Source organism: Neomonachus schauinslandi, chromosome 16, assembly GCF_002201575.2.
Source record: "Neomonachus schauinslandi chromosome 16, ASM220157v2, whole genome shotgun sequence".
NCBI lineage: Eukaryota > Metazoa > Chordata > Mammalia > Carnivora > Phocidae > Neomonachus > Neomonachus schauinslandi.
Window position 1 is genome coordinate 18,431,963 of NC_058418.1, and position 21,904 is coordinate 18,453,866.

Sequence of the window (21,904 nt, forward strand, 5' to 3'; positions counted from 1 at the left end):
TCCATCCACATTATTGCAAATGGCAAGATTTCATTTTTTTTTTTTTTGATGGCTGAGTAGTATTCCTTTGTGTATATATACACCACATCTTTATCCATTCATCTGTCGATGGACCTCTTTCCATAGTTTGGCTATTGTGGACATTGCTGCTATAAACATCGGGGTGCACGTACCCCTTTGGATCCCTACATTTGTATCTTTGGGGTAAATACCCAGTAGTGCAATTGCTGGGTCACAGGGTAGCTCTATTTTCAACTTTTTGAGGAACCTCCATACTGTTTTCCAAAGTGGCTAAGTGCATTTCTTTTTTGAGTGGCTGACTACCTTTTCATCCCCATGCGGGGCTCTCCTCTCTGGATGCATCTGCCCTGCCATTTTCCTCTATCTCTTCCCACTGTTGGGCTATACACTGGCAAACACATTCTTTTCCTCCTTCATACACACTGGCTTTCTACCTTTAAAACGGAACTCCAAGCTCCAGGCTGTGTTGAGAAGACATGCTCAGTGACTGAACAAACTGTGCTGCTACCAGGAAGGGGGAGGGAGGGAGGAAGGAAGGAAGATAAAAGGCAGTACAATTGTTTATTTACACTGGCAACACCCTCAAAACAGTAATATTAAGACCACATTGCAAGAACACAGGCTCTGCCACCAGGAACAAGGGGTTTATGGTACACAGCACAGCGCTTCATTGTAGGTTTGTTTCCTTTAGATGGTCACATCTACCTCCTGAAATTTGATTAGACCTTTCCATGATAGACACAGGGCAATATGCCCCGGCCGGCTTTTTGTTGAATTTGAGAGTCCCTTATTCAACTGTCTTAGGAAGGTCCCCATGGGCCCTCTCTCTCTTTTTTTAAAGATTTCGTTTTTGTTTTTAGATTTAGTTTATTTTTATTTTTAAAGATTTTATTTATTTATTTGACAGAGAGAGAGACACAGCGAGAGAGGGAACACAAGCAGGGGGAGTGGGAGAGGGAGAAGCAGGCTTCCCGGTGAGCAGGGAGCCCCACATGGGGCTCGATCCCAGGACCGTGGGACCATGACCTGAGCTAAAGGCAGACGCTTAACGACTGTGCCACCAGGTGCCCGTTTGTTTATTTTGAGAGGGAGAATCCCAAGCAGACTCCATGCTAAACATGGAGTCCAATGCGGGGCTTGATCTCAAAACTGAGATCATGATCTGAGCCCACTTAACTGACTGCACCACCCAGGGGCCCCTGTTTTTTTGTTTTTGTTTTTTAAGATTTTGTTTTTTAAGTAATTGCTACCCCCAAGGTGGGGCTCACTCACAACCCCGAGATCAAGAGTCACATGCTGTATGGACAGGCGTGCCCTCCACACCTCCTCTTCCACTAGTAAAGTGAGGGCCGGGCTATCGGGAGCCCCACTAACTTAAACGCCCCAACCCAGAGAGCAAGGCAGGGCAACTGGCAGCTTCCGTGTAGGCCTCACCCAGTCACTCATTAGGTGCTGCGGCAGGAAAGTCTTTGTTCTCCATTTTTAAATATGAAAATCAAACAAGATCCGGTAGCTTGCGGTCCCAGCTGGGCCGTGTGAAGAACGCTTGAACGTGCTGCGCTACGGCTTGTCCCACGACTGGCTCTAGTTCTCGGGTGGAAGCATTACTTAGTTGCTGGATACTTGGGAACTTCTGAAGCAGAAGGGGAGCTTTAACTTTTCCAACTCCTGGGATCTGTTGCACAGTTCGAAGGAGGGATAGCTCAGGGATCTGAGCCCGTTTCTTACTGAGGAAAGGGTTCTTACTGGGCTCTTTGGTTTGTTCTTGAACCTAAACCAATGGTAAAGGGAAAGCACGTGAGCGCCCTCTAGAGGACTGGCCGTTCTCTTAAAAATTTATGGAAATTTAGTTTTGCCTTTTCCATTTGGTCCAGCTTGACTTACCACTACAAATGTTTTCATACACCATGAATATAATTTTTCAGGCATCAGCAAAATTATTGAAGGATGAACCATATGAGTACACAAAGGACTAAGAGAACAATTTATTAAAACTTGGATTTTCAGAATGCTTAGGATAAAGCAATGCAAACATACTCTGAGGAATTCAAACATGTTCCTGTGGCCCACTAAGAAACAATTCAGTTGTATGGGATTAAATCTTTTTTTTAAAGATTTTATTTATTTATTTGACAGAGAGCGAGAGAGTGAGCAAGCACGCACACACAAGCAGGGGGGAGGGGCAGAGGGAGAAGCAGACTCCTTGCTGAGCAGGGAGCCCAATGTGGGACTCGATCCCAGTACCCTGGGATCATGACCTGAGTGGAGGGCAGACACTTAACTGACTGAGCCACCCAGGCACCCAGTATGGGATTAAATTAAAACTAAACTGGACCTGCTTGGTACAGGACCTGGATAGAGCTTGCCTATCAAAGGAGAAATCCGGTTTTCAGTTAGTGGTGGATATAGGAAGGCAGACGATAGACAGCATTACATCAGGAGAAGTTAGGAACAATGAAGCAAGGGATGCCGCGGAGAAGGAAGAGTGATCTATGAACAACATGGGGCTCCTTCATTTTTCAATTTGGTTCTCAATCCTAGCTGCACATCAAAAGGGAAATTTAAAATCAACAACACAACATTAATTGATGCTTAAGGCCCTATCCTGACATTCTGATTTTTAATTGGTCTGAGGTAAGGCTCTTGTATCGCTGTTCTTAAAAGTTCCTCAGGAAATTCTAAAGCCCAGCCAAGATGAATAATCAGTGAAGACAATGGAGAATCAGGTTTTTGTTTTTGTTTTCATTCAAAAAAGGATCATCTGCCGGGTGTCTGGGTGGCTCAGCTGGTTAAGTGTCTGCCTTCGGCTCAGGTCATGATCCCAGATGCTGGGATCGAGCCCCACGTCAGGCTCCCTGCTCAGCAGTCTGTTTCTCTCTCTCTGCCCGCCTGTGCCCTTGCTCTCTCAGATAGATAGATAGATAGATAGATAGATAGATAGATAGATAGATAGATAAATAGATAGATAGATAAATAAATAAATAAATAAATAAATAAGGATCATGTGCTTTGGACTGCAGCTGACCACAGATAAGTGAGGAATACTGTAGACAGGACTGATGGATTGCAACTGTAGCAAGGGCAGCAGCAGCAGTGAAAGATCCAGGAAGTCAGGTGAGAGTCGGTAAGGCAGGGCTCCTGCAGCAGAGTAGCAATCAGTACTTACCAACTGGATGAGAAGGCAGGATGCTTCCATCTGGCTGGCCACTGGAAGCAACACCATCCCAAGGTCCAGCACCGTAAACTTCTGTATGGCCGAAAAGTATTGTTCACTCATCTGCGTTTTCTCAACTATTACAATCCCTTGAAGATTACTGGACTTCAAAGGAAGAAAAAAACCCAAACAGTAAACCATTTTGTAACAAAACAACCTTCCAGTTTAAGAAAGCTATCAGTCCAAGAATGCTTGGAATGGCTAATGGTTGTATATAAATTATTCCAGAGGATGGAGGAGGCGGCGGATGGAAGTCAATTTTCCGTTTCAGTGTCTTCAATTCAGTACTTACATTTCTAACCCGAACAAGCCTCTTCCTGTAGCCATTTCCGGCCACCAAATCAGCTTCGGTGACATAAAGAATGCAAGATCTGCTTGACAAGTAAAAATCTACCGGTGTCAGGCCATCCTCAAAAACGATTTTAATTTTCCCTTAGAACACAGACAAGAAAAAGGAGTTCCGTGAGCTCTGGGTGAAGGGGACAGTAGGTAGCACGTTTTGAAAAAGCTTAGAAGAGGACTTATGCAAAGGGCAGCCCACCGACCTTGCATCCCCTGCACGAGCTGCGACCCGCGCCACTTCTCGTTGGCCACAACATGCCCAAAAGGCACGTGCATGGGGCCGGTGCTCTCAGAGGGGTTCCTGGCCATCGGCGGCCTCGGTCTAATAAGGAAAACAGAAGACGGCATTCGAGCAGGCTCTCCCGCACACCGCCCCAGGCTCCCCTCGAAGTCCGGGCCTCTCTGGCAGGAACCCGCTTGCAGTGTCTTTAAAAGACTGAATTATTTGCCAAAGTCTAAGACCCAGGAGATTCCCGTCCTGGTAGCCGCGTCCCTCATTTTCGTCACCTGCTGGCTCCTGGTACCCCCGCCCGGTCTGCGGCACGGCTGCTCTGTCTGGTCCGGAGCCAGCCCGGACCCCACCTGGGCCCCTGCCAGAGGATCCTGAGCTTTCACCCGCGGCCCGCCACTTCCGGTTTCCCTCCGGTGCGCTTGCCAATTTTTCAACCTGCCCGCCCTCCACCTCCCACGGCGCTAGATAGGCTATGGCGTCAGAGATCGACACCTGAACTGGCCAATAAGAGAACGGACTACACACTGTTTCCGCCCAGGAGGAATTTGAATGGGGGGGGACCGCTGGTTGCCAAGAGCGACGGGTGCGGAGTAACCTTAGCTCTGATTGGTCGAAGCGAAAGCAGAGCCAATAGAAGACGAGGTTGTTGCGAAGTGCATTGCGTAGAAAAAGCGTCTGGGGCTAAGCCAGCGGGAGGGGCTCAGGTTCTAGGGAGCGGTCCTCGCCTAGGGGGATATCTGCACGTCGGTCCAGCCCTGGTTCGGCCACTCCCTGCAGCAAGGATGCTCCAGCGGTTTCGCAGGGGCCGCAAGAGCCAGTTTGTAAGTAGATCCGGGGGGCCAGGAGTTAAAAGGGGGGGGGGTTGGGATTTGGCCTGAGGTTGAGGCCAGGTGGCAGCACAAAAGGAAGTTGTTTTCCCCTCGAGAAGCCCTGATTTTTTTGTGTTCTAAAACATCCTCTATCCCAGGGTCGGCCTCAGTGAGACAGGAGTCGCTTTGTCTCCCCTGCAACGTTTGCTCCGGTGTCGGGGAACACTCCTGCCCGCACAAACCTACTCCACTGCTGAATATCCCCCAGTGGCAGGTCGTTCTTGAGTCCTCCCTCCGCTACCCACCGCGTAACCCCATCAGCCAAGTTCCATAGATTCTACCCACTAAATATAACCAGCAGCTGTTCCCGCCCCTACCCTGGCTTCCAGCATCTACCTGGCTGCTGCAGCAGCTCCCCACTGTTTCTCTGCTTCCAGTCTTGCCTTTCTCCTAGGACCGTTTTCCACATGGCAGCCAGGGGGATTCTTTTATTTTATTTTATTTTTAAGATTTTATTTATTTGACAGAGAGATACACAGTGAGAGAGGGAACACAAGCAGGGGGAGTGGGAGAGGGAGAAGCAGGCCTCCCGCTGAGCGGGGAACCTGGTGCGGGGCTCGATCCCAGGATCCTGAGATCATGACCCGAGCCGAAGGCAGACGCTTAACGACTGAGCCACCCAGCCAATTTAAGCGCCTCTTAAATTGGACATCTGATCGTGCTGCTGCGCTCCTTAAAACCCAGTGCCTCCAACAGCCACACACTCCAGCCATTTCTTCTATTCGTTTAGGCCTTTGCTATCCCTTCTGCCTGGAATGCTCTCCTCCAACCTTATCATAGCCACTCTGACACTGTAGGCGCCTACTCCCAATTTCATGCCTACCACTGCCTGATGAGCCTTTCCAGGGGCCAATTTCGGTGGGTGTTCCTCACTAAGCCACAGGTTCTCCTTAGTCACGTATAAAAACTCTTAAATGGGAACAATCCCCATTCTTACCCCCAGCGCATTCTTCTAGCCTCTCCTCAGACGCTTCTATATTCCAGCAAACTGGAATACTTGTTAGTTCTAGAACACTGCCACTACTGTCTTGCTTCTTTCCATTGTTCATGCTGTTCCCTCTTCCTAGAATGCTTTTCCACCTCATTTCCCACATGTGAGAGCAGTGGCCATCTTTGATGACCCAGTCTAAATGCCTCTGTGATTTTTTTCCAGCGGGACGTTAGAGGTCCCCTTGCTGGCCCCCAGACCTGGAGGAGCCCTTCCCTCCCTGTGCCATCCCAGCACCAAATTTGTTTTTATCTTTCCCTTGGCACTTTCCATAATTCTGTGTTACGTGATAAGTACTTGGGTGTTTTCCCTCCACATTCTATTACCTTGTCGATGAAGACAAGGTTTCTTCATTGCAGTCCTGGTGTTTTGCCTCTAGTAGGTGTGAATAATGGCTAGTGCCTAGAGAGTGGCTATACTCAGAAACTTCTGAATGACTGCCAATTGCCTAAAGCCAGATTCTCTGATTTTCATTGTGTGTAGGAACTAGTTTTCGTTATTCTGCATCTTTGAGGTAAACTGTCTAAAATCTTCATTAAGCTTCTACACAGTGTGGAGTAGTGGGGAAGTGCTTGAGTTCCAGGGTTGATAAAGACAAGAAGGTTGCCTGCTCTCGGGAAGCTTCCATTCTGCAGGTGGGGTAGCGTGTGCGGGAGTAGGGTCATTGGGGTGGTGCTGTGAGACTGGAGGTCCCAGAGAGTGACTCTGGGGGATGGTCAGGGAAGCCTGTCTGAGGAGGGAAGGATGAGAGGTTCCCCACAATGGGCAGCTGCAGTGGTGTTCCCTGGGTGGGCATACTTGCCTGGCCAGATAGGAATTGGGGATGGCAGGGGGAGGACTAGGTTCCTGGTGGGGTTAGATCCCTGGGTGGCCAGTGCAGGTGTCCCCTTTCAGGCCCTGAGCAGGGTGGTGACAAGACCCAGGTGGTCCCATACACCAGTGACGCTGCTGGGTTTCATTTGTGCAGAAACACATCATCCATGGCCTTCTACCTGCAGCCAGCATCGCACCGAAGCCGGCTGTGCCCCGCACACCTCCTCCCCGCAGCCCCAACCCTTCTCCAGAGAGACCAAGGTGAGTCTCAGGTGAACAGGCCGTTAGATTCACGTCCTTCGAAATGCTTATCATGGTTCCATAATGAAGCACTTAATATGGTTTCTCTGTGGGATAATGATCTGTCCCTTTCAGGTGTATGGAGTTTGCCCATTTCATAATTGAAGGCGATTAGTAGTTTTCCAGATATAAAGCATTAAAGCCCAAGTATATAGGTTCATAGTATGTTGAAAGGAATTTGAATTATGCACAGAATTTTCTTTTGAAATACAAGTCTGCCTTTTAAAAGAGCTGATTCTCTAGTAGGTGTGAATAATGGCTAGTGCCTAGAGAGTGGCTATACTCAGAAACTTCTGAATGACTGCCAGTTGCCTAAAGCCAGATTCTGGGTAGGAAGGAAGAAGGATGTTCACTCTCCAGGGCCTGGGATTCCCCCATCTTCCGATGCTCCCAACATCAGAGAACTGGCTTTCTTTTATACCTAACACCCCTGCCTGTGCCTTCTAAGGGCTTAGACACAGGAGAATTTTAGACTGTTTTTTATCCATAAAACACATGGATACATGGCTTGGGCTTGACACTTATCAATGAATTGACAGTAAGAATGAATTTCATGCACAGGTAGTTCCTTTGTTTTAGTGTTCTTTGAAACTAGAATATGGTATGCCTCCTGAGAAAAACACTTGTTGCTAACAAGAGTAGCCATTTATTAATGTTTACCCCGAGCCAAGGACTGTTGTGTAAGTCCTTCAGAAGCATGATTTCATTCTGTCCTCTCAACGACCCTCTGAGAGAGGTCTTGTTGGCCTCTCTAGCTCGGTCCCAAGTGTCATGCATTGGTCCGAAGTCTCACAGCTGTACACCTGTGGGTCTGTCTGTCCACCTCTTCAGTGTCTGTGTGACCAACCCTAACTCTGTGTCTTTAGGGCTTCCATGTTTATGTGGCCGCAGTGATAGCAAGATGGTTAGGTTTACCTTCCATCCTCAAGCAGGAAAACCAACACATTTCATTTCATAGCAAGCATGCTGTAGGTTCATTAGAAGACCTCTTGTCTCCTCTGCTGTACAAAAATATCTTCCTGGATTATAATGTTTATAAGCCAAAAACAGTCCACAAGGCTTTGGCAAATGTGGTGTATTTCTACATTTTTTTTATTTGTAGGAAATGGTGTTCAAATTAAACTGAGATGTTACTGCGCTTTATGGGTAGCGTAATAGTGTAAGAATCCTACAGCCATTTACTTCCGTTTCCTCCTTCCCATCCTTCGTGTTACTGTTGCCCCTTCTAATTCCATGTTATAAATCCCACAATATATTGTTATTATTTTTGACTTTAACAGTCTTTTCTTTCTTAAATCAGTTTTACTGAGGTATGATGGACTTAGCAATAAACTGTACATATTTGAAACGCATCATGTTGTGACATATGTTTACATCCATGAAACCATCACTACAATCAAGATAATAAACATATCCATCATCCCCTCAGGTTTCCTTCCGACTTATAACAGTCCTCGGCTCGGGGTAAACACTAATAAACGGCTCTTCTTGTTAGCAACATGGTACTTATGGAAAAAACAAACACTAAAAATATTTCAAAGTGTTTTTTCTCAGGAGGCATACCATATTCCTTTGTAATTCCTACCTCCTGTCCTTCTCTCCCCTTTCCCATTCCTCTGCCCAATCCACCCTCACCCCCATCTCCTGGCCACCTGATCTGCTTTCTGTCGCATTAGATTAGTCTGCATTTTCTAGAATTTTATACAAGTGGGATTACACAAAATAATTATACCGGCTTCTTTGATTCAGCATAATTATTTTGAGATTCATCCATACTGTTGTGAAAATCAGTAATTCATCCTTTTTATTGCTGAGTAGTGTTCCATCATATGAATAATGAATATGTCACAATTTGTTTTTCCTTTTACCTGTGGACGGATATTTGAGTTTTTTTCATGTTTTATTATTTTAAAAACAAAGCTGCCGTGAGCATTTGTGCACAAATCTTTGTTTTCTACACACACTTTTGTTTTTCTCGGATAAATACCTAGGAGTGGAATAGGTGGGTCATATATACTAGGTGTATAAATATACAGTTAAGTAACTGTCAAACTATTTTCCAAAGTTTTTATTTATGTTCTGACCAACATTATATGAGTTCCAGTTGCTTCACATCCTCACCAACACTTGATTTGGTCAGTAGTGTGTGTGTGTGTGTGTGTGTGTGTGTGGTTTCATAATTTTAGTTGACAGTAGTTTTAACTTATACTGCCTGTTGATAGGATTTTGGAAGTGGTGACAGTGCATAGATAATAATGTATAGACCTTGTCTGGTGAATCTCCATCTTCCTTATGCTTTCTGGACAACCATATACAGATTTGGTGTGGCCCATTCCTTATTCCTTTGGCCCAGGCAGCTCTGTTGTGCCTGGAGTCCATGTGCACATCAGAAATTCCCAACTCCTTCCTTGCAGATTTCTGGATCTCTCTACCCAAGGGGTCATATTTCTTGAGGCTCCCTCCACAGATGTGCTTATGAATGTAAATTTTGGACATTCTAAGAGTAGTAGTGTAGTAGTATCTCATTGTGGTTTTATTTTGCATTTCTTTAATACCTAAGTTTGTTGAGCATCTTTTGTGCTTATTTGCCATTTGTATATCTTCTTTGGTGAAGTGTGTATTCAAATCTTGAGCTCACTTTTAAAAATTGGGTTGTTTGTGTTCCTAGTACTGTATTTTGAGAGTTCTTTATATATTCTGGATACAAGTCCTTTATCAAATATGAGATTTGCAAACATTTTCTCCCCGTGTGTGGCTTGTCTTTTCATTCTCTTAACAGTGTCTTTCAAAGAGCAGAATTTTTAAATTTTTATGAAGTTCATCATACCAATTTTTTTCTTTTACAGATCATTATTTCAGCATCATATCTAAGAAATCTTTGCTTGACCCAAGGCCACAAAGATTTTCTCCTATATTTTCTTCTAGAAGTTTTATAGTTTGGGGCTTTACATTGAGGTCTATGATCCAATTTGAGTTTATTTTTGAATATGGTGTGGGAGGCACAGATTCAAGCTCATTTTTTTGTATATGGATATCCAGTTGTTCCAGGACCATTTGTTGAAAAGGCTGTATTGTATTAGTTACCTATTATCGTGTAACACATTACACCAAAACTTAGTGGCTTAAAGCATAAAACAGTCGCATTTTTTATCCCATGTCTCATGATGCTTTTTTAAAAATTATTTCCTCTTTGTGTTTCATTTTGGCTATTTTCTCTTGTTTTGCCTTCAATTTCACTAGTGTTTTCTTCTGCAATGGGTAATCTGCTGTCTGTCCCATACAGTGTAATTTTCAGCTCCCAAAGCTCAAGTCTTTTTTAATAATCTCTCGTGTTTCTACTTAGCTTTTTGAATGTATGGAATACAGTTATAACTGTCTTAATGTCCTTCTCTGCTAATTCTAACATATGCATTCAGTTCTGAGTGGGTTTCTGTTGATTCTTCTCGTCATTTTGGGTCGTGTTTTTCTATAATTTTGCATGCCTGGTTATCTTGGATTGCATACTAGACACTGTTGTAAGGGTCACCTTGTGTGCTTGATATTTTTGTATTCCTACAAATCTTCTGGAATTTTGTTCTGGGATGCAGTTAAGTTACTTGGAACTGATTTGATCTTTTAGGTCTTGTTTTTATGATTTGTTAGATACATCTGAAGCAGTGCTCAATCCTGGGCTAATTACTCCCCACTACTGAGGCAAGACCTTTCTGAGGACTGTACTCAATGTCCTGTAGATTATAATTTTTTCCCATCTGTCTGGTGGGTACAGGCATTGTCCCCAACCGTGTGTAAGCACCTGGAACTGATCCTCTAATTGTTGTGGATGGTTCTTCCCCCAGCCTTGGATAGTTTCCTCACATTCATGCACTGAGGAATGTTTTGCTGAACACCCAGGGGCCGTCTGCAGATTTCCGGAGCTCTCTCTGTTCAGCTCTCTCCTTTCCAGTCCTCTGTCATGCAAATTCTATCCGCTCTGCTGTTCCTGGACGCTCAGCTCCGTCTCCACAGCTCAGGAGGTCCACCTGGCTCCACTTCAGCTCTTCCTCCCTGTGCCATGACCTGGAAATTCTCTCAGGCAGTAAGCTGACACAGTTGTAAATCTGTTACTTTGTTTTGCTTTTTCAAGCCGGAGGGTAAATCCATTACTCTATCTTCCCAGTATTATAGTTTTGAATAATTTGCAAGTGTTCTTAAAATGCCCTTTAAAATCTTTTGTATCTTTTTGGGGGGCATCTGGGTGGCGTAGTTGGCTAAGTGTCCGGCTCTTGGTTTTGGCTCAGGTCCTGATCTCAGGGTCGTGAGATCCTGGGTCAGGCTCTGCGCTCAGCATAGAGTCTGCTTGAGATTCTCTCTCCCTCTGCCCCTCCCACTCGTGTGTGCTCTCTCTCTCTTGATAAAATAAATAGATATCTTTTAAAAAATAATTTAAGGGGCGCCTGGGTGGCTCAGTCGGTTAAGCGTCTGCCTTCAGCTCAGGTCATGATCCCAGGGTCCTGGGATCGAGTCCCGCATCGGGCTCCCTTCTCGGTGGGGAGTCTGCTTCTCCCTCTGCCTGCCGCTCCCCCTGCTTGTGCTCTCTCTGTGTCAAATAAATAAATATAAAAAAAAATAAAATAAAATTTAAAAATAAAATCTTCTATATTTTTTTATATCTCCCTTTATTGCCCCCCATTCTGATCTTTCATTTTAAAAGGAAACTACTTGAATATAGACTGCCTAGATTAGGGACCTGGACCCATCTCCGATTAGCTAGGAAATCTTGGACAAGTCATTTATGTTTTAGGAAAAAATGGAGATGACAGTAATATCCATTCATTCAGTTGGTGTGATAAAGAAACGAGGCACATTAACAGACGGCGGGCACGTAGTCAGTAGCTACTCACTAAATATGGAACAGAAGGTCACCCTTCAGTAACTCTCGTGTCCTATTGTTCAGCCTTCACCTTGCCGATTTGCGTCTCACCTTCTCCCTGGCATGTTTTTGTGCCTAGATCTGCTCTGGCTGCAGTCATCCTAGCAACAACACTGACCGGCCGGACCGTTGCCATTCCTCAGCCTCGCCAGAGATCCCTGTCTGAGAGTGACACGACCTACATTGAAAAGGACAGTTTCATCGAACCCTATGCCACCACCTCCGAGCTGAGGCTTCAGTAAGGACCATATCGCCGGCTCTGCGGCTTCTCTGAGGGAGGAGCCCCAGCTCACGTGTGCTTCTGTGCGCATGCGTGCGCGTGCGCGTGCGCGTGTGGTCAGGACTGGAGCTTAGTACTCGGGTTTCCATCACCAGGCTCAAAGGGACACTGTCCTGGGACACTGATTGCTTTTGACTCGTATCAGAATTTTCTCTAGAGCGGCTCTTGTGAGATTTTGGCTCGTGAAAGCGTTGGTTTTTGTGGCCGCGCAGAGCCAGCGAATTCAGGGCTGCCTTCAGCCCCTCACAGGACTCCCCTGCGCCACAGGCTAGATGCGTGAGCTGTCACCCACCGCTTCTTGTGTGGCCCCTCTCTGAACATCCATACCGATTTTACCTTCATTGGCACCCATACTACAACCTTCTCTCTTCTTTAACAACATTTCCTCTGTTGCTTGAGCTGGGCGAGAGCCGACGTCGGGCTGGGCGGTCAGGAAGGTTTCCTCCTCAGGAAGAGTGCATTGAGAGCAGAGCTGAGGAAGGTACAAGGAGTGCCTGGGAATGGCTCAGGGGCTTGCGGGAACTGGTCAGTGTGGGGCTCGGATGAGCTTTCAAGACCGAGAAGAGGGAGCGTGACACAAGGACACATGTGAGCAGCTGAAGGAAGATGTTTGTGGCTGGGGGCACTTGGGTGAGGTGGGCAGTCATTCAAGATGGCCTGGAGAAGTGGGCAGGGGCCAGCCTGGTGATGCCTTTGGTGTCCTGTTCTGAGGCTTGGTCCTCCCCACCCCCTCTCCCTAGGAACACCAGGAAGACACTGAGGGCTTTAAGGGCTTATGGGATGGGGTTGGGTGAATACATGACCAGATTTGCCTTTTATCTGTCATGTTTATTCAATTTTGTTTTTTTGAGGGGTTTTTTTGCATACCTTTTTATCAGTCTTTGTAGTTTCAGACATTATTGTGAAATCTAGAGAGGCCTTCCCTATTCTATGAATGCTTGCTTATTTCCTTCTAGGACATGTTAATGTTTTTGGTGTTCCCATTTTAATCTTGACTTCGTTTTGAGATGTTGGAATATAGCCTGTTTTCTTCCTGGTAAGAATTGCACTTCAGCTGGATTAGAATTTAAAGATGAGGAAATGATCTTAAACTTCACTAGAAAGAATGAGCAGATTAAGACCATCAGAGGAAATCCGGAAAGGGAGAATTTTGACTCAGTGGGAGAGCTGGATTAGCCACTTCATATTTAAAACGAGTAGTTGAAGTAGTGAGAACAGTAGGACTGGTTACATAGAGAAGTGGTGTGTGGATGCCTTGAGGGGATCTGGGGTTTGCATGCATGGTGACTGTTTCATAAACGCCGCCTCACAGAGCAAAGGGGAAGGAAAGGATTCTAGTATAGTGATTAGCAGTAGTAGAAAAAAAAAAAACCAGCTTTGAGCCTTGCCTAGTTCATATACCAAACAGATTCCTATTAAATGAAAGGATTAATCTGTACATACATATAAATAAGACCAGGAAATCCTATAGCCATGCTTTTTTTTTTTTTTAAAGATTTTATTTATTTATTTGACAGAGAGACACAGCGAGAGAGGGAACACAAGCAGGGGGAGTGGGAGAGGTTGAGAAGCAGGCTCCTGGCCGAGCAGGGAGCCCGATGCGGGGCTCAATCCCAGGACCCTGGGATCATGACCTGAGACGAAGGCAGGCGCTTAACGACTGAGCCACCCAGGCGGCCCCCTATAGCCACTCTTATCAAACCTCTCAGAGGGAGATGCCTGCAATGCCCTTCTAAGCTAAGAATTTAGAAGGTAAAAAAAAGTTGTTTTTTTTTTTTTAAATCATCTGTATGTTAAAAAAACCTTACATAGCCACAATGGAATTAATAGAATAGGAAAAATACAGTAAAAACAGTTTTGAACTTTGTAGATAAAAAGGTTAATTTCAAATTTAAATAGACATACGAGAAGCAAAGTAGATCAGTGGACAATGGACATGAATAGACAGTTCACCACAGAGGAATTAGGACTTGCACACAAATATATGGAAATATATTGTTTCGGTAAGAAATGCAGATTTATACAGTAAGATTTAAGTTCTTTTGCCAAGTTTTGGAAAATTGTTACTAACGTGGTCCCAGGTTGGGGAGCTGACTGGTGAAATGATTTTGTGCAGTATGCCTGTAGACCCCCAAAATAGCCACACCATTTGACTCAGCAGTTTACTGCACAATTAACTTGGTTCCTAAGACGGATCCTAAATACGGAAGAGATTATTTGCACGCAGATGTTCGTAACAGAGGTATTTATAACAGTGACAATTGAGGGAAAAAACCTAAGTACATAAAAATGGCTGACTAAGCTGGTGTATCTACTTGGGTCCCACCTTTTACGTTTTGACTTTAAAAACGTGTTACCAATGAGGCAAATTGTGTAGGTAGGCAGTGATAGGAACTAGAAAAACCTACGTAAGAGGCTAGAAAGAAATGCTGAGTGTACAAGGAGATGGGATCGTGGATGACTTAATCCTTTAGCTTCTGTATGTTTCGTAAGGTGGTTATAATAATTTGATGGTGGGGCCTTGGAGGTGGGGCATCTAATACACGTGAAGTATTCAGTGGCTTGCTTATTTATTTTGCTCCCGACCTTCTAATGCAGACCAAACTGGCAGCATGAGACAAGAAGATCTTCTTTGCCGTCCTTTGAAATGCTGGGCTACAGGGAGGAGGAGGACACTGACGCACAGCTGTCCTCGAGCTGCGGGGAGTCGGCGGATGCCAGCGCTTGCAAAGCGGAGGGAGGTCTCAGTGACGCTGTGTATGCCGTGCCCCACAGAAATCAGGTGCCGCTCACATTCCAGAATGTCTTCTGCACCCTCTTAACTTACCGCAAATTGTGTAGAGTGCATCAGTAAGGATTTTCTTTTCTCTCTTCTGCCTTTAATGGCTCTTGTCTGGGGGCTGATTTTCTGAACAAGGACAGTCTCATTTTTTTATCTGGTCAGGCCACAAATTTCTTTATTGTTATTTATTTCTTTATTGTTCAAAGACAGGGCCTTCAGAGACGAAGATAAACATCTTCACATTCTTAATGTAGATTTCCAGCCAGTGCTAAGGAAACCTGCTCTTTCCTTTGGCCCCCAAAGCTACTTTTCCTGTCACTTTTCCAGTATCAACAAGCATGTTGCAGCCTTTCTTCAAATTCATGTCCATCAAGAGGAATATCGTCATTCATCTCAGTAGTAGAGGACATTCTTTGAGTGCTTACCGTACGGGAGTCTCTGTTTCAAGCTCTTGCGCGCAGTTAGCCCCCACGGCCCCGTCACACGGGAGGGACCGTGGGACAGAGAGGTTGATGGAGCCCGTTCCTGCACCACTGCCCGAGCTGCTCTGGTTTCAACTCTGTGCTCCCTGGGTTCGGGAAACTAGATAGTGCTGTTTCTTCAACGGCAAAAGACAGCACCGTAATTTCTTTTTCTTTTCTCTCTTTCACCGTCACTATAACATGTGTTATTCATAGTGACGATATTATAAATTTGCAACATCAAATGATACTCAGAGTGATTATATTTCTATTGAGTACCCCCCACTGTATTGAAACATATGTTCAGTGGTCCTAGGGAGCTTAGTTTGAAGACTCCTTCTGTGAAGTAACCATCACTTTCTAACACGTGCAGACTGTAATATGCAGAGTGAGGTTTCTCTACAGCAAGGAGGCTGGAGCAGGCAGGTGGCAGCCGAGCCCAGAGCAGGTTCTGCCGCGGGCGCAGGGGAAGTCCCTCTGCCCCTCAGTCTGCATACTTTCTGGCTAGTATTTTGCACGGAGGTTACAGACAGAGTTGTTTATCACTCAACTATTTTGAAAGTAAAGCTTGCTACCCCATTTCCCATAGAAGAAAGAGATTATAGTAACCTGAACAACCTCCTTTGTCATTCGCAGGATACATATTTTATTTTGTAGGCACGTCTGTCATGGTGGCTTCAGGACCCATGTGCAGTTGGGAAATTTTGTTTTAGTTTAAGATATGAAAGGTAGAGCAAGACAACTAGCAATATCAAGGGTTGGTGAGGTTACCGTCTAATGCCGGTGGGTGTGTGAGCTGGTACCACCACTTTGGAAAACTGTCTGACATTTCAGTTTATATTAAAGCTGAATGTCTATATTTTCTATAACCCAGCAAGAAAACAAATGGAAAAGTAGAAAGTAATATAACACATTAATATTCTCATTCTCCAGATGAGCAACTATTGACAGCTTATCTTTTCTTGTTTCAGATTTTTTTAAAAAGAAATGAAATTATAGTTAGGGTTGAAATCTTCTTTGTCTCACTCCCTGAAAGGCCATCTGCTCTTGGATTTGGAATACATTCTAGAAGTCTGTGTTTTTATTCTTTTACCACAAATAAGTGTCAGCAATTACAAATACAGCACAATTTTCTTTTTTTAAAGATTTTATTTAGAGAGCGAGCGAGAGAGAAACAGCATGAGAAGGGAGAGGGTCAGAGGGAGAAGCAGGCTCCCCGCTGAGCCGGGAGCCTGATGCGGGACTCGATCCCAGGTTCCGGGATCGTAACCTGAGCCGAAAGCAGTCGCTTAACCAACTGAGCCACCCAGGTGCCCCTACAATTTTTTTTTTTTTTTGTAAATAGGTCATCATAGTGAACCAGTCATTCCACCTCTTGGCTTTTTTCACTCAGCATTGCAGTTTTGAGATGAATCCATGGCACCTTTTTTCCTATGCCCCTACCAATGAACATTTGGATTATTTCCTTGCATATTTGGTCCATGCACTTATGTGTGCTGGGTCACAGCAGATGTTGCCAGATTGTTCTCCAAAGCAGTTTTTGTCCTTTTGCCTTCCCACCAGCAGTGTATGCATGCCAGTCACCCCATTTCTGTTCATCCCAGCCAATAGGAACGCCGTCCCTATACAACCCAGGAGTCAGAGGTGGACTTTTACGAACTGATTGTAAATAGGAAGGACTTATCAGAGTCTGTACCTTGTCCTGGCCAGTTGCAGATGGCATGAATGAAAGGGCCCTTTAAGCTGGAAAGGGATTTTAATTTCCCACAGTCTTACCATTAGGTTTTTGGGAGCGGGGGTGGGGAGAGGGCTCCAGGGGTGACACGAAAGGCACAAGAAGGCACATTGACATTTTCTGAGCATTTAGTATAGGCTAGGCAGCTTATATGTACCATCTCATTTACTTCACACCCTCGGGGTTAAGTGAGTGAAGAAACAGGGTAAGTGACTTGCCCAACCAGCCATCCAGGGGCAGAGGCAGGATTCAGACCAGAGTGACCAAGTTTCTTTGTTTAGAATTAAAATTTGTGTTTATTGTCCTTTTGCCTATTGAGACTATTTCTTAGACTGGCCAAATATTCTCAAATTGAAATGATTAAAGTATATACCTTTGGGGAAAATGGGTGTGTAGATCCTGTAAGAATGCTATTTAATTGCTCGATGGCACCAGCTCTGAAGGAGATACTGCCTGTGGGGTACATTTAATGTCAAAAAGTAAACTTGCCTTCTCTGTGTTTACTATAGACATTCTTTAATCTGAGGTAAATAATTTATAATTTTCTCCTTCGTGCTTCCTTTAAAGTAAACAATTTTCAAAACTAGAAAGATAAGGAAACAGAGCGACCCAAATCAGGCGATTTGGACTTAAATCTATACCTCATGCCTCTCTCTGTGTTTCAGGGTAGTTGGGCAAACATCTTCATGTGAAGTGTGCACCCGCTCAGAAATGGCCTAACATGGAAAGCAAGTCTTGTTTTCAACAGTTTTCTTATTGGTGCCACCCAAAAGTAAGGCTGGAGGGGAAGTGGGGGGCATGAATTTGTGGTCAGTTCACGCGATGCTGGCATTCAGTGGACAGAACAGTGCCGTGGGCATTCAGAGACCTGGGTTCAAGTCCCCGCTTCCCGACTTCCCAGTTGTATGGCTTGGGTAAGTCAGATAACCTCTCTGCACCCAGAAAGGACTGTGTTAGGGAGGACACTCTGGGTAGGTTGGTAATTCAACATACAGTGATGGAGCATGCAGTGAGGACCTGGCATTGTGCTGGGTGCTGGAGAAGCTGTGTAAAACAGAGTCCGCAGTCACACGATCACCAGTTAGTCAATCACAGTTACAATAAATGTTACATGCGTGAGACCACGTCAGCCGGGGCCATAACCTTTCTGAAGGGACTGCAGAGAGAGACAGCAAAGGGATGGGAAGGAGCTCTGGCCCCCTTGCTTTTCCCTTTGAGGTCACTTGATTCTTCTGCCTGACACCTTAGTAGGGTCGTTCATTATCCTGAGTTCAGTAACTTCACCAGAATTCACTGTGGTGTGTGTTACTATCTGTCCTTTTTTCCAGAAATTTAGTTTGTTATTTAATTCTGCAGACACAGGTTTTCATATCCCTTTTTTTGTTTTCAGGGAACATTTCCTTCCCTATTTTGTTTTATCATCGACTAAGCTTATCTATTTGTTTTATTCTCCTTGGGGAACATGAGTTATACTTTGTCAGCTGTCCTTTGTCTTCCATGTCTGTTCTATTTTCTGTAATCACTTGTCCCTCTTTTTTCTTTGCAGTGTCACTTTCTGTGATTTGCTCTGTGTACCCTCCTTATCTCTTTGTCACTGTGTTATTGCTTCTAGTATAGCTTTTACCTTCTCTGTGTTGGTTTCATTTTTCCTTTTGGTTTTTAGTTTTACCAGTTTATTTTTAACATCTTTTGTTGCCTTGTCATTTTTCTTGGTCTTCTGTATCTCTTTGGGTTCTTGATGTCAGTCTGTGCTGTCCTTCATTTCTTGGAGAGAATAGAAGCTGGATTCCAGACAGTAAAGGTGGGTTCTCCATTGGTGTCTCCCTTTAGCTTCTTCTTCCCTCGCTTCTGCTGTGTGGGGATGATTGTACTTTTCCTGGGCCCATCTGCACCCTTGCTCTCATTGCACCCATCAGAACATTACTGTGGACCTTTATAATTGTGAGGCTTTGTGGTTTTTCCAGCATCTGCATGCCTGAAGTCTGAGGAGGTTTGGCAGCTTTTGGCTTCTCTCTCCATCCCAAATTTTGTTGATTTGGTAGCTGTTTTCTGCCCAGTGACTAAGTTTTCTTTTTTTCTCCCCGCCCCCCCCATTCTGTTGATTGCTTTCAGTAGATTTTAAGGGAAGAGAGTGTAGTGTAAATGCCTTGTTACTATTTTTGAATAGAATTCATGAATAGAATGTTACCGAAGCTCTCCTGTCCTTTTTCTTGCTATTGTGTTTGTGGCTTTGCAGAGCATCTTGTCATAAAGTGCCATACGTTCGCTCACTTGTCCATGTATTCATCCAACCACCTACCAACAAACTGATATTTGAGTGTCTGCCATGTGCTTGGATGGAGACCCATGCAGGGGTAAACCAGTCCTCTCTAGAATCTTCCAGAGGCCAAGAAATAGTGGACATTCTTTTGCTACTCTTGAGGATTAGGAATGTCCCCTTTCTGTCTCCCTAGTTTTCAATTTCTTTAAATTTTTCTTTTCATTACACAGGTAATGCATGAATATGTGTTTCTTTTTTTTTTTAATTTTTTTATTGTTATGTTAATCCCCATACATTACATCATTAGTTTTAGATGAAGTGTTCCATGATTCATTGTTTGTGCGTAACAGCCAGTGCTCCATGCAGAACGTGCTCTCTTTAATACCCATCACCAGGCTAACCCATCCTCCCACCCTGAATATGTGTTTCTTATAAAAGCTCTGCATAGTGCACAGAAAGCACGAGCTTGTCCTGAAACCTGCCATTCCTATTCCAGTCCTCCTCTTCTCTCCAGGAGAAGCCTCTGTGGTCACTTTGATATCTGTGTTGGGGTTTTTTTGGCTGCAGAAATGGAATAAATAAACATAAGGTTTAAATAGTAGACCTTTAACTCTCTGACCTAACAAAGTCAAAAGGCAGGAGATTCTAATATTGTTTCAGCTGCCTATCAAAGGCTGCTGCCTGAGATCCCCTTGGCCTCCTCCTCCTCATGGTCACCAGTGGGTGCAGCCGCTCCTGATCCCAAAGCAGAAAGGAAGAAGTGGTGCAAGGATCTTCTCATTATGCTGCTCTGTATTTATTAGGGAGAACATTTTTTTCTGGAAGCCTCCCAGCAGAGTCTCATTGGTCACATGGCCACCCCTTGACTGGTCACTGGCCAAGGGGAAGAAGATTCCCATGGGTCATACCCTGGGGCTGAGTCCATGTGCGTCAAACAAAATCAGGAATCTCTTAGCAAGGGAGAAAAGAGGGCACCGATTACTGAGCAGGCGATGTAGCAGTGCCTGCCGTGGCTTGTCTCCTGTGGTCTCTGCATTTGCAGGTCCATGTCCAGGTGCAGATAGAAATACCCCCGTCAGTCTCTGTGCATGGAGATTATTGACTCTGCTCCACCAGCACTAGCACCTCTGCAGGAGCCTCACCCTCATCGGTAGCAGTAGAAGGCCAGCATAGCAAGGAGGGCACCACGTGGTCACTCCAGCCAATGTGCAGAAGCCACCGAGAGAGTGAGCTCTGCCATTTTCCAGTGTGGGATCTCCTTCATGCAGCAGGCAAGGAAACACGGATCCCCAAACCCTTAGTCAAGCATGGTGTTGGACCTCCGGAGGTCCTTCTACCTTGCACATCAGAACTGCCCCTTCCAGAGTTAGTTCTTGGGAGCACTTGACTGGCTCAGTTGGTAGAGCATTCAACCCTTGATGCAGGGTTGTGAGTTTGAGCCCCACGTTGGGCATGGAGCCTACTTAAAAACAAAACCACCGGAAAACCAGAGTTAGTTCTTGGTTCACTGCAAATTCTTACCACACTCTTGACTTTACCCCGAGATGGAGCTAGCTGGACCCTCCTGTTGCTCCGCCTCTGATAACATACGATGTATCTGGGGTGAGGTTCTTACCTTAGCATCATTGGTGTGAGGAGAGGCATCCGGGAAGGTGGCCACGCCCATGGGCTGGGCCCTGAGTCATTCGGGTTCATCTCTGCTGGAGGCCAAGGAATAGCGGGGACTCCACCCAGGTAGTTGGTCTCCCAGCCCCCAAACTCTTGAAGCTATAAGAATCCACACTTGCAGGGCGCCTGGGTGGCTCAGTCGTTAAGCGTCTGCCTTCGGCTCAGGTCGTGATCCCAGGGTGCTGGGATTGAGTCCCACATCGGGCTCCCTGCTCGGCGGGAAGCCTGCTTCTCCCTCTCCCACTCCCCCTGCTTGTGTTCCTGCTTTCACTATCTCTCTCTCTGTCAAATAAATAAAATCTTAAAAAAAAAAAAAAAGATTCCACACTTGGAGCTTCCTTGCCGTGTTGGCAGGTTTTCTCCTCCAAGTAATAGAAGGTTTCTGACATCGCTGATCACTTGTGCATGTTTTTGAACTTTATATGCGTGAAATCCCAGAACATGTGTTCCTTTGCCTCCAACCACATTGTTAGGTGTGTACAGGTTTAAAACTGTGTCTTCCTGGTAAATTGGATATTTTGTCACTATAAAGTGAACCTTTTTGTCTCTAAAAATGTGTTTGGCTTTAACATCTATTTTGTATGACATTTTCCATGTTTCTTCTGTTTGATGGTTGTAGATCTGTTTTTTTTCCATCCTTTAATTTCAACCTTTCTCTGTCCTCATCTTTACCTGTGTCTTGTAAAGAGCATATCGTTTTTTAAAACAAGTTCACTGAGATATAATTCACATACCACACTACTCCTCCATTTATCACTGTAGCATATAGTTTTTTGTTAACCAGGTTTGACAAACTTTTCCTTTGTCTTTTTATTGAACCGTTTGGTCCTTTTATATTTAAGGTGTATGTGGATATATTTGAGTTTAACGTTGTCATTTCAGTTTTTCTATCTCTCCCCTTAATTCTTTTTTTTTTGGGGGGGGGGGCTTCCTTTGAATTGATGATTTTTTCAGTTTGATTTCTTTCCCTCTACGAGGTTGCAAATTATACCTTTCTTCCCCACCTACAATTACCCTAGGTACTATAGCA

General features: G+C 44.9%; 2 protein-coding genes across 2 annotated transcripts in view; one reads left to right on the top strand and one right to left on the bottom strand.

Moving 5' to 3' along the window:
* Nucleotides 1-1,248: 1,248 nt before the first annotated feature.
* FAAP24 (FA core complex associated protein 24) lies at nucleotides 1,249-3,886 on the bottom strand. The gene is made up of 4 exons (XM_021701096.1): nucleotides 3,781-3,886; nucleotides 3,528-3,667; nucleotides 3,188-3,340; nucleotides 1,249-1,792 (listed from the first exon to the last, which is right to left on the bottom strand). The coding sequence occupies exons 1-4, from the start codon at nucleotides 3,884-3,886 to the stop codon at nucleotides 1,517-1,519; spliced, it is 675 nt and encodes a 224-aa protein (XP_021556771.1). The 3' UTR covers nucleotides 1,249-1,516.
* Nucleotides 3,887-4,543: 657 nt separating this feature from the next.
* Nucleotides 4,544-21,904, top strand: part of CEP89 (centrosomal protein 89) — a 75,033-nt gene continuing 57,672 nt past the window's right edge. The window contains exons 1-4 of the mRNA XM_021701065.1: nucleotides 4,544-4,630; nucleotides 6,634-6,740; nucleotides 11,768-11,926; nucleotides 14,567-14,750. Coding sequence (XP_021556740.1) covers nucleotides 4,592-4,630; nucleotides 6,634-6,740; nucleotides 11,768-11,926; nucleotides 14,567-14,750 — 489 coding nt within the window. The 5' untranslated portion in view covers nucleotides 4,544-4,591. The remainder of the gene's footprint in view (nucleotides 4,631-6,633; nucleotides 6,741-11,767; nucleotides 11,927-14,566; nucleotides 14,751-21,904) is intronic.

Excerpts from the sequence above, each read along its gene's own strand:
- FAAP24 (XM_021701096.1), bottom strand. The coding sequence starts at position 3,886 with ATGGCCAGGAACCCCTCTGAGAGCACCGGCCCCATGCACGTGCCTTTT. Across the intron at positions 3,668-3,780 it reads GCTCGTGCAGGGGATGCAAG|GGAAAATTAAAATCGTTTTT; the intron begins GTCGGTGGGCTG and ends CTGTGTTCTAAG. Across the intron at positions 3,341-3,527 it reads GGCTTGTTCGGGTTAGAAAT|TCCAGTAATCTTCAAGGGAT; the intron begins GTAAGTACTGAA and ends CTTCCTTTGAAG.